This window comes from Rhinatrema bivittatum, chromosome 17 (assembly GCF_901001135.1).
Source record: "Rhinatrema bivittatum chromosome 17, aRhiBiv1.1, whole genome shotgun sequence".
Classification (NCBI taxonomy): Eukaryota; Metazoa; Chordata; class Amphibia; order Gymnophiona; family Rhinatrematidae; genus Rhinatrema; species Rhinatrema bivittatum.
In genome coordinates this window covers 296,346-308,937 of record NC_042631.1, presented here as the reverse complement: position 1 = coordinate 308,937, position 12,592 = coordinate 296,346, and the positions used below count along the sequence as shown (strand labels likewise).

The following is a 12,592-nucleotide window of genomic DNA, read 5'->3' as shown; positions in this document are numbered from 1 at the left end:
CTCAGCAGTGCATGGTTTGGAGAGAGGTATCTTCAAAGGATACTAATGATGCATTAGAATTAGGGCATCCCGATAGCGAGGTTCCAATTATAAGAAAAGTAGTCCAAGTGCCTGTAACTAAAAACTCACCTGAGCTAAAAAATTCTAATTTATCCCTATCAATTAAAAAGCAGAATGAAAATACAAACAAAAAACAAACTTTGAAATGTTTGTATGCTAATGCCAGAAGTCTAAGAAGTAAGATGGGAGAATTAGAATGTATAGCAGTGAATGATGACAGACTTAATTGGCATCTCAGAGACATGGTGGAAAGAGGATAACCAATGGGACAGTGCTATACCAGGGTACAAATTATATCGCAATGACAGAGGAGCACCCAGGAGGTGGTGTGGCGCTTTATGTCCGGGATGGCATAGAGTCCAACAGGATAAACATCCTGCATGAGACTAAATGCAAAATTGAATCTTTATGGGTAGAAATCCCTTGTGTGTCGGGGAAGAGTATAGGGATAGGAGTATTCTACCATCCACCTGGCTAAGATGGTGAGACAGACAGTGAAATGCTAAGAGAAATTAGTTTTTGGGTACTTGGAGTTAAGATTACAAAGAGACAGCAAAACCTTTAGAAAAAGCTTAAAAATCTGGCTATTTAAGCAAGCTTATCAAATAGAGAAGGGGGGAACAGTAAACATAGAAACATAGAAATGACGGCAGAAGACGACCAAATGGCCCATCCAGTCTGCCCAGCAAGCTTCACATATTTTTTCTCTCATACTTATCTGTTTCTCTTAGCTCTTGGTTCTCTTTCCCTTCCACCCCCACCTTTAATGTAGAGAGCAGTGATGGAGCTGCATCCAAGTGAAATATCTAGCTTGATTAGTTAGGGGTAGTAGCCGCCACAATAAGCAAGCTACACCCATGCTTATTTGTTTTACCCAGACTATGTTATACAGCCCTTATTGGTTGTTTTTCTTCTCCCCTGCCGTTGAAGCAGGGAGCTATGCTGGATATGCGTGAAGTATCAGTTTTATTTTTTTCTCCCATGCTGTTGAAGCAGAGAACTATGCTGTATATGCATTGAAAGTGAAGTATCAGGCTTATTTGATTTGGGGTAGTAACCGCCGTAACAAGCCAGCTACTCCCCTCTTTGTGAGTGTGAATCCTTTTTTCCACATTTCCTCTTGCTGTTGAAGCTTAGAGCGATGTTGGAGTCACAGTAAGCATGTGTATGTTTATTTAATAAGGGTATTGTCTCCAGGCAGTAGCCATCATTCTGGCGAGTCACCCACTCTTCACTGGCGGCCTCTTGACTTTATGGATCCACAGTGTTTATCCCACGCCCCTTTGAAGTCCTTCACAGTTCTGGTCTTCACCACATCCTCTGGAAGGGCATTCCAGGCATCCACCACCCTCTCCGTGAAGAAATACTTCCTGACATTGGTTCTGAATCTTCCTCCCTGGAGCTTCAAATCGTGACCCCTGGGTTCTGCTGATTTTTTTCCTACGGAAAAGGTTTGTCGTTGTCTTTGGATCATTAACACCTTTCAAGTATCTGAAAGTCTGTATCATATCACCTCTGCTCCTCCTTTCCTCCAGGGTGTACATATTTAGATTCTTCAATCTCTCCTCGTACGTCATCCGATGAAGATCCTCCACCTTCCTGGTCGCCCTTCTCTGTACCGCCTCCATCTTGTCTTTGTCTTTTTGAAGATACAGTCTCCAGAACTGAACACAGAACTCCAGGTGAGGCCTCACCAAGGATCTGTACAAGGGAATAATCACTTCCCTTTTCTTACTCGATATTCCTCTCTCTATGCAGCCCAGCATTCTTCTGGCTTTAGCTATCACCTTGTCACATTGTTTCGCCGACTTCAGATCATTAGACACTATCACCCCAAGGTCCCTCTCCTGCTCCGTGCACATCAGCCTTTCCCCCCCCATCGAATACAGTTCATTCGGATTTCCACTCCCCATATGCATGACTTTGCACTTCTTGGCATTGAATCTCAGCTGCCATATCTTCGACCACTCTTCCAGTTTCCTTAGATCTCGTCTCATTCTCTCCATTCCTTCCGGCGTGTCCACTCTGTTGCAGATCTTAGTGTCATCCGCAAAAAGACAAACCTTACCTTCTATCCCGTCCGCAATGTCGCTCACAAAGATATTGAACAGGACCGGTCCCAACACCGATCCTTGCGGTACACCACTTAAAACCGCTCTCTCTTCAGAGAAGGTTCCATTTACCATCACACATTGTCTTCTGTCCGTCAACCAATTTGCAATCCAGGTCACCACCTCGGCACTCACTCCTAAGCTTCTTGTTTTATTCACCAGTCTCCTGTGCGGAACCGTATCAAAAGCTTTGCTGAAATCCAAGTATATGATATAGAGTGCTCTTCCTTGATCCAATTCCTTGGTTACCCAGTCAAAAAAGTCAATCAGATTTGTCAAACAGGATCTTCCTCTGGTGAATCCATGCTGCCTCTGGTCCATCAATTCTCCCGACTGTAGATAGTTCACTATTCTCTCTTTCAACAGTGACTCTATTACTTTTCCCACCACCGAAGTGAGGCTAACCGGTCTGTAGTTACCAGCCTCCTCTCTGTTCCCACTCTTGTGAAGCGGGACCACCACCGTTCTTCTCCAATCACTCGGCACCACTCCCGTTTCTAGGGATCTATTGAACAGGTCGCACAGTGGTCCCGCCAGCACATCTCTGAGCTCCCTCAGTATCCTTGGATGAATCCCATCAGGCCCCATGGCTTTGTCCACTTTCATATTCTTTAGCTCTTCCCATACATTATCTACTGTAAATGGATTTTCCTCTGTTCCGCTTCCCTCCAGTTTCTTGTTGTGTAGAGATGGTCCTTCTCCAGGGTCTTCTTTAGTGAACACAGAGCTGAAGTATTCGTTTAATATTTCTGCCATTTCTTCGTCTCTCTCCACACATTGATCATTTCCACCTTTCAATTTCACTATACCACTTTGGACTTTTCTCTTTTCGCTGATGTATCCGAAAAATGTTTTGTCACCATATTTTATCTCCTTGGCAATCCTCTCTTCCGCTTGACTTTTTGCCAACTTGATTAATTTCTTAGTCTCCCTCAGTTGAATCAGATATTCTTCTTTGTGCTCCTCCCTTTGGGATCTTTTGTATTTCTTGTATGCAGTTCTTTTAGCTTTAATTTTGTCAGCCACCTCCTTTGAGAACCAGATAGGTTTCATTTTTCTTTTGTTTTTCTTACATTTCTAACATATAGAGCAGTTGCCTTGGCGATTGCTCCTTTTAGATTGGTCCACTGCTGATCCACATCTCTCATTTTCCCATCCATTTAGTTCTTCCTCTAGGTACTTCCCCATTTCCTCAAAGTCTGTGTTTTTGAACTGTAAAACTCTGGTCGAGGTACGAACAAATGAACATCAACACACCAACACAATCAATATGTGTGTAGCTGTATTTTTATTTTACTTTATCTTCTCGACCATCACTATAAGATAAAGTGACACTTATAAAGTTAGCATTGTTTTCAAAACTGATAGAAAGTTCTGGACAGTATTGTATCACAAACCAATTATTATTGTTTAAAAAAAACTATGTACCGAACCATTATGGCACCTGTGTAAATTAATATATTTCAGCATCCTTATTTTATGTGCCTTATTGTAAACTGTTGTGACTGAACCTTCTTAATGACGGTATAGAAAAGATTTAAATAAATAAATATTTGCCAGATTCTTATGGCCTGGATCGGCCACTGTTGGAAACAGGATGCTGGGCTTGATGGACCCTTGGTCTGACCCAGTATGGCATGTTCTTATGTTCTTAAACAGCTGCTCAACCCGCCGTGCCTGCACTACCATCTCACCTCACAGAACTCCCCAAAGACGTGAACAGGACAGCTGAATGCAAGGAAACAGACCTTAAGTTCACCCCAGTCAGTCAAGGCTACTGGACTGAGGGCACTCTGAGGGAAGGTCCACATGGTATCACCTCAGGAGGCAAGTGGGGCTATACAGACATCTCATTTCCAATTTTTCTTTTTTCTTTCTCAGAGAATCTCCAGAAGGGAAATGCATGTCTACCATCTACTAGAGATGGATAATACTGGTGGGCTGATGTTGGGCTGAGACTCTAGCAAAATTGCTTACCTTGTAATAGGTGTTATCCCAGGACAGCAGGATGTAGTCCTCACATATGGGTGATATCACTGATGGAGCCCTATCACAGAAAACTGTCAAAGTTTCTAGAAACTTTTGACTGGCATACTAAGCCCATTGAGCATGCCCAGCATGCCATGATCCCTCGAGCCACAGGGGTCTCCCTTCAGTCTCATGTGTAGCAATAAGCTTTAATAACACCTATTACAAGGTAAGCAATTTTGCTTTACCCCAGGACAAGCAGGATGCTAGTCCTCACATATGGGTGATTAATTAGCAAGCTATAGGCTGAATCATTTTGTAGTGGACCAACAGGGAAGTATTGTTGTAAAAATTGAGGCAGCCTGAAATCACAGCAGGTTGGATGTAGAAGGAGTTGGGATTATACTGGAAACAAATTCTTTAAGACAGACTGTCCCATAGGCTGAATTCTGTCGTACTTTGTCCAAACAGTAATGAGCTACAAAGGTGTGAAGAGAACTCCATGTTGCTGCTTTACACATGTCAAGAATTGGCACTGAACGATAGTGTGCTACTGAGGTTGACACTGCTCTTACTGAATGCGCCTTTACTCGCCCTTGGAGAGGAAGGCCTGTTTTTTCATAGCAGAACTCTATACCATCTGCTAGCCAGTTGGAGAGAGTTTGTTTGCCCACTGCTTTACCTGGTTTGTTTGGATCAAAAGAAGAGTTGAGTGGATTTCCTATGGACTGCAGTGTGGTCCAGGTAATATGCAAGTGCACGTTTACAGTCCAAGGTGTGCAAAGCCCTCTCACTTTGGTGAGAGTGAGGCCTTGGGAAGAACATGGGCAAAACTATGGACTGATTCAAATGGAATTCCATAATTACCTTGGGAAGGAGTTTTGGATGTGTACGGAGTACCACTCGGTCATGCAGGAATTTTGTTTAGGGTGAATATGTGACAAGTGCTTGTAACTCACTAACCCTTCTAGCAGATGTAATGGCTATTAAGAAGATAATCTTCCATGTGAGAAATTTAACATTGCAGGAATTCATGGGTTCAAAAGGAGAACGCATGAGTCTTGTTAATACCACATTAAGGTCCCATTCTGTGACTGGTGGCCATTTGGAGGTTTTAGGTGAAGCAAACCTCTCAAATCTACTGACAAGAGGTTGCACGGATACTGGTGCATCTCCTATTGTATGATGGTAAGCTGAGATTGCACTTAAGTGTACTCTTACTGACAAGGTCTGGAGACCAGAGTCTGAAAGGTGCCATAGATAGTCTAATAAAGAGGTTGTGGGGTAGGAAAAAGGGTCTATACCTTTTTGTGTGCACCATATGGTAAATCTTTTCCACTTCGAAATGCAGTTTTTTCATCTGGAAGGCCTACGGGAAGCTACAAGCACTTGAGGGACATTAGTTGAAAGATTAAGTGGTTGCAAGATTAAGCTTTCAACATCTAGGCTGTCAGATAGGGATTGAAGGATGGGATAGTGCAACCTGCCCTGATCCCGAGTTATAAGAGTGGGATGTATTCCCAGGCGAATTGGTTCTGTGATCGAGGAGGAGGAGAAGTATGGGAAACCACATTTGTCGAGGCCAATACGGGGCTATGAGTATCATTGACCCCTTGTCCTGTTGTAGCTTCACTAGAGTTTTGGTTATTAGCGGTATCGGGGGATACGTGTATAGAAGACCTGAGTTCCAAGGGCGAGCAAAGGATAGTAGCATACTCCATCTGTCATCATCATCCATCTGTGAGGACTACCATCCTGCTTGCCTGAGTACAAGAGAAATCTCAAGCTGTCAAGGCATTCCAAGCCTCCAAGCCCTCTTGGAACACGTTGGAATAGCTGGTTCCATGCTCTTCAGGGTCACATTACAAATTTTCAGTTTTACAAAGAGTTCAATGAAGAGTTACAGTAACTCACTAGTTTCTATGCACACTATTCAGAAAATGCTGAATGACCCAACTACGTTCCCACTGTTAAGAGTACTGATCAATTTTCTAGCAAAGAAATGTGAACAAAGTCTCAGTTTAAATCTGGTCTTTGAAACTAGGAAACCTTGCACTGTTAAAGCATTTGATCTTCTGGAAGAACTGCAGATATATACAGTTCACATCTAGAACTCCCTTCAGAAAGCACTTCAGAGTTCTTTGAATTTAAGGATTCTGAAAAACATGTCCTGTTGAAAAGATTGCCTGTCTAGATATCTTCAAAGAGGCATTCTATGAAGGTTCCGAAAAGCTTGACAAATATTTATTTGCCCAACCAGGTCTTAATTATCTCAAGACTTGTAGATAATTTGATCCTCATCTAGTTTATATCCTACCAGAACAAGCTGAGCATTTTCAGGCAATACCTGGTTTCTCCAAGGTACCTAAATGTGAATTAAAACTGTACAGTGAAAAGATTGTGCCTGAAGCTCTTCCGAATCAAGCTATGATAGATCTCCAAGTGTTTTGGCTTTCAGTCAGAGAAAATTCCAAATATCACCAAATTGGCCTTCAATTGTATAAATTGTCTTCAACTCTGCAGATGCAAAAGAAGTTTTTCACTGTACAATCTGATACTTTCTGCCAGAAGGAAATCACTAACGGGCTGATTCAGTAAAAATGCGGGAGAGCGGACGAACGCCCGCTCTCCCGGTGCACGCACTGGCCACTTGCCGGTGCACGCGATTCAGTATGTAAATTAGGTGGTGCAGTAGAAATGGGCAAAAGGAGGTGCTAGGGACACTAGCGTGTCCCTAGCACCTCCTTTTGACCCGGAGTGGCGGCTGTCAGCGGGTTTGACAACCAACGCTCAATTTTGCTGGCGTTGGTTCTCGAGCCCGCTGACAGCCACTGGTTCGGAAACCGGACGCCAGCAAAATTGAGCGTCCGGTTTTTGGCCCGACAGCCGCCGGCCCAATTTAAATTTGTATTTTTTGGGGTTTTTTTTTTTTGTTTTTTTTTTTTTTTTACTTTTTACACCCTTCGGGACCTCCGACTTAATATCGCTATGATATTAAGTCGGAGGGTGCACAGAAAAGCGGCTTGGCTGCACATTTTACTTTCTGTATCCCGTGTGCATACCTAATAGGGCCATCAACATGCATTTGCATACTGAGGGTGCCATTAGGTGCCGCGGGTTGGACGCGCGTTTTCCGCCCCTTACTAAATAAGGGGTAAGGGAAAACACGCGTCCAAGGGCAGGTTAACAGTGCGCTCCGGAGCGTACTGTACTGTATCGGCCTGTAAGTGAGAAAAACATGAAGGCACTGTTTTTCTGTATTATAATTTAAAAGAAAGTACTGGATTGAGTAGAAAAAGATGCCCTAAGGAATTTATCCCAAAATTCAGACCAACAATTGGAATCCTGAAGTCAATGTCCTTCTCCCAAACTTTTTCAAACAAAACGTACATCCTGTCTCAGTTCTAAATGCTGAGTTACTGTTCCTTAAGTGGCAAGGAACTGGCAAGATCCAATCCTCCAGATGTTAGAAGGTAGGTTCCTCATGGGACTTCGATCTCCCTATCTCCTTCTCTCTGATGGCAAACAAAAGTTTGCACTCCTAATGGTAAAAAGTCCCAAGTGTTCAAAATCCAAATCTCTTCTGAGTGGGCAACAAACCAGAAAACCCTCTCCAAAAAATACTTCTCTATTCTTCTCTGGCAGGTAAGTGCTGTCTCTGCTTAAGCTGAGCAGCAGGAACAGGACATTTTCTTGGCCTCCTAAAACAGAGGTGAAAATCCTCCTTAGGCAGGTGCAGATGGCAGGTCAAATTCTTGTTATAGATTGCTGAAAGATTTAAACTCCAAGTCCCTCCCCTCAGTTAAGCACATTACCTGAAATAAATTGTCTAGTGTTCCCATTTCTCCTGAAACTTTGAAAATCATTCAGTTTCACAAACAGTGATTCTCAAATGAAGGTAAATATTTTCTGTACAATTTGATAATTTCTGCCAGAAGGAAATCACTAATAGGGTCATTCATCCAAATACGTTATGGTGCTAACACCCTTAATGGCATAACATGCGTTAACGCAATTGATAGTCCCGGTACTGCGAATGCACATTTTTGAAATGGGCAGGATCGGGGAGGGATTTGCGCAGGATTAATGAAAATGTAGGGCATTATCGCATATTTTTAATGCTGGAAATAACTACACCTTTTTTCCTGGTGTTAAGCTGTGTGTAACAAAGGATAAATATTGCAAATTACATTTCGGCCATTTCTGGGTGGGGACAGGGGAGCGAGCCTCTGGGGAAGCCTTCACAGTATTCAACTATTTATATCACTATAGGAGGGCCAGCTAATAACTAGAGGTGAGGTTTTGGTGGTGGTTTAGGATTCTGGGGCCAGTTTGACATGCAGTGTGAAATGTACGAACAGCTCAATACATCTCAGTGAAGATTTGATGTCATTTGGAGTGAGGAAAGTCTCACAAAGATGAGATTTCTACAATGTTCTCTCGCCCTAGCTTGATAGTATCCTATTATAGAGTCCATCAAGCTAGGGTGCGAGAACACTGTAGAAATGTCATCTTTGTGAGACTTTCCTCGCTCCAAATGACATCAAATCTTTGAGGAGTACTGTGCTGAGACTGATCTTTTCTTTTTAAGACATTGGTCAATCTAAACTTCCTTCCTTGTCCAAGGGAGAAAACATTTTATATTTTAACTTAGCCTTTCTATATGAGAGTACTTGGGGAAAACATTTTTCCACATGTACAATAATTAACCATAAAACTAGAAAAACAGAGTCCATAAGAACTGTCCTAAGCTACAAATATCCACAAAATTATATTAATTTCTAACTCACTGTTTGTTTCTACTTTTTTATGAACAATTAGCCATGTCATGTGCAGAGCCCAGGCAGCAAAGATTATGAAGATCAAGGCTGGAAATCTTGTGTCTGAATTTTGAAAGTTTTTTTTTTTAATTTATTTTTTTTAAACTTGATCTGGAAATTCAGACATTAAGGTAAGATTAGATGTTTTTCTTCAATTGAACCTCTTTCAAAAAGAAAATCAAATACTTAACTAAAAGAAAAATACCACAACCCCCCCCCACCACACACACACACACACACAACTGAGTCAATCCTACTACCGTATTTTCCGGCATATAAGACGACTTTTTAACCCCTGAAAATCTTCTCAAAAGTCGGGGGTCGTCTTATACGCCGGGTATTGTCTTATAGGGCAGCGCTTCTCACCGGTGTGTCGCGTGCACTCTGTCTCTCCCGCTGCTCTTCCTTCCCTGCTGCCGTTGCCGCTGGGCTATCAGCACATTCAAGCCCAGCGGAAACGGCAGCGGTGCAAAAAAAAAGCTGTGGCATCCGCGGCTGGCCTTTTCTTCTTCCCACCCCCCCTGACCCGGAACAGGAAGTGATATGCGGTGCGCGGGAAGGAGAAAGTCGTGCCGCATGAAAAAAATAGCAGCGGCGACAGCAGCATTGGCCCCCGAGCAATCGAAGCAGCTGATAACAGGGAAAGGAGACAGCAGCGTGAGCCTCCCGCGGCCGATGGGATTCTTCTTTCTTGGCCTGCGGGGGCTGGAGGAGGAGGCTGCAGCAGCTACCATTTGTGCTCGGGGGGCGGGGGAGGGGAGAGGAAGTGAGTGAGAGAGAGAGAGAAGCAGCCAGCCAGCCTGTGTGTAAGTGAGAGAATGCATTTGATTGAGAGCATGTGTGTGATTGAGAGAAACTGGTCAGAGAGCTCATGTGTGTGTATATGTGAGAGACAATGAAAGTGACTGCTCAGAGAGATGACTGATGTGTATGAGTGTGAGAGAAAAAGCATGGAAGTGAGAAATCTGGGTATGTGAGAAAGCATGGGAGTAAGAAGCCTGATTATGTGAGAGAGAGCATGGGAGTGGGAGGGCTGTGTGTGTGTGCGTGCATGAGAGACTGGTTGATAAGGTGACGGTGTGTGTGAGAGAAAGAATATGATTCAGGGAATGAGGAGCCTGTGCACGTGGAGAGCGAGCATGGAAATGAGAGAGAGACTGGTGTGTGTGTGTGAGACAGAGAAAGTGATTATGAGAGTGAGAAGCCCATATATGTACGGTAAGCAGAACACGGGAGTGGGAAGCCTGTGTGTGTATGGCATGAGAGAAACTGTTCAGGAAGGTGTCTGGTGTGTGTGTCAAAGACTGTTTGGGAAATGATTGGTGTGTGAGAGACAGAAACTGGTCATGGGGACATGACTGGTATGGTGTGTGTGTGAGAGACATGGGCCCTAGGGAAGAGGAAGAGGAATAGGAGAGCTGCTGGAGGGGGTAAGTAAAGGTGGCTTTTTAAGTTAATTTTTATTGATTGACTGCCATTTTAATTATTTAATATTATGTGATGTGTCTGCTTTTTTAAAATATTTTATTAGTGTTTGGAGAATGTTTAATAGTTTTTATGAGTTTTTAATTGTTGGATGTTATTCTGTTCATAGCTGTTTTGAAACATTTATTCTGCTTATTAGTATAGGTTTACAATTATTTGTGTGTGGGGATCTCTAGCTGCTTGCTAGTTCTGTTTTCCTAATAAGAAGTGTATTGGTTTTTAGGGCCTGATATACGGTATTTGTAGTGTTGCCCTTTCATAGATAGGGTTGCTCCTGTTTGAGTGTAAAATTATTTTTTTTCTTAAAAATGTGTATAAAAAGAGGGGGTCGTCTTATATGCCGGAAAATACGGTAGTATACAGACATACATAGTGTTATATTAGCATGCAACTATGTTTCAAATGCTGTAATATCCACAAGCAGTACAGTGGAGCAAGAACTGATCTCCAAATATAATAGCCAAGTCACCAAGGAGATGCAGGAATATAAAGTCAGTCCCAAAATTCAAAGTTTTGAATTTTGGGACTGACTGACTGACTGTGATTCTGAACATATGCAGACATGAAAAGCTGTTTATGATTTCAATATTTTTCAATCAAGATAGCAATTAAAAAAACATTAAATCATTTTGGTCAAGGAGACTCTTACCTTGGGTCCCTTCAGTTTGTATAGTGTATGCAAGACAGTCTTCAGTGTTCTCATGGGAAGCTCGCTCTTTTGCCGTTTCAGCTTGCCTTTGGGAAACACCTTCATGAAGTTGTGGATGTCCAGTAGGATCCTGTCCAGATTGATGGAATTAATTGATTCAGGCAGCAGTCGTACCATTCTCCAAAGACACTGCCAAGAGGAGGAAAGGAGGCAAGTTATAAACTGAGGCTCACACCACTTCACAGCACCAGATGAAAACCTGTAAGGCTAGGATCAGTAAATTGATGCCAAGAGTTTCAAAGATTTCAGACAATTAAGGACTCACCTTCATGACCAGCTCAGAGAACGTGAGCGAGCTGGCTGTTGCTAGCAGACTGTCTTGGAGCAGCACAAGTAGGGCACTGAAATCAACAACTCAAAATAATGTAATCTTGTTCCCAACCTGGTATTTTTTGCTCCACACATGGGGCACAGATACTATTCTGTAAATCAACTTTGAAATTAAACAATCTCAGTTTCGGGGAAAGGAAGCCTACATACAACAGCAGCTTAGATCACAAAGTCCTGCACATTTCATCAGTGGCACAACATACATTCCTTTACTACAAGTCACCTGTATGCTTTACCAAGAACCATACTACATTACAAGTTTGGGGTTTTTTGTTTGTTTTTTTTTAGCTCTTTCAGGGGTGTTCAAGAATAGGGACAGCATCTCATCATGTCCTTTACAACACAAATTTAAACTATAGTGTACCCTTTACGCAAACACTAGACAAACATTTGTTCAGTATCCGTTAGGAAAATCTGTAGCCAAATTAATCTGATCAGCTCTTAATTTAAAGAAATGCAACCTGATTCCTTTGAACACTGAGGGCCCCCCCCACCAAAAAAAAAAAAAAAAAAAGACTGCAGAAATCATTTGTAACCATAGAAAAAGCAGAAATTAGCCTCCATAATCCGCTTTCCTCCAACCCAGTCAGACCAGTCCAAATGCATAGGTTACGTCTACTAACCAACACATGGAAGCAGAGATTAACAGCCTGATATCACATTATATAGACTCCCATGCTCCCTCAGCCTGTCAGTATCCTGTAGAAGCTATGAATAACTCCTTACCCAAACCAGGGAATTTCCAAGGGACAATAACATACCAATAAAACACAATTAACATAAACCAAATAGATTAATATCCCCTTAACTTATCCACTGAAGGTTTGATTAAAATTATATATACACTTTCTTAAAAGAAATAATCGTAGAATTCCACATTTAACAGATAAGGGAGGGTCTTGGAATCCACTCTCAAGGCTTTCAAACTAAAGGATGTTTCCTCCCTTGTTCGAACAGAAATAAAGTAATCACAAAACATCGCAAGGAAGACCAGGCTGCCACTTTTTAACTCTTAGCAGTGAAACCAAAGCTTGTGTTTACAATTGCCTCGATACATTAATTTACTGTTCAGATTTTTTTTGTGTTTATGCAAATGAATTGTTTTATAT

The 12,592-nt window shown here is 42.3% G+C and overlaps 1 protein-coding gene across 6 annotated transcripts in view; it reads right to left on the bottom strand.

The window, feature by feature from the left end:
- The window catches only part of CKAP5 (cytoskeleton associated protein 5), a 300,340-nt gene that overhangs the window by 24,552 nt on the left and 263,196 nt on the right, over positions 1 to 12,592 (bottom strand). For all 6 annotated transcript variants that reach the window (XM_029583093.1, XM_029583094.1, XM_029583096.1 and 3 more), the window contains 2 exons: positions 11,419 to 11,494; positions 11,094 to 11,282 (listed from right to left, as the gene is read on the bottom strand). In XM_029583093.1, coding sequence (XP_029438953.1) covers positions 11,094 to 11,282; positions 11,419 to 11,494 — 265 coding nt within the window. The remainder of the gene's footprint in view (positions 1 to 11,093; positions 11,283 to 11,418; positions 11,495 to 12,592) is intronic.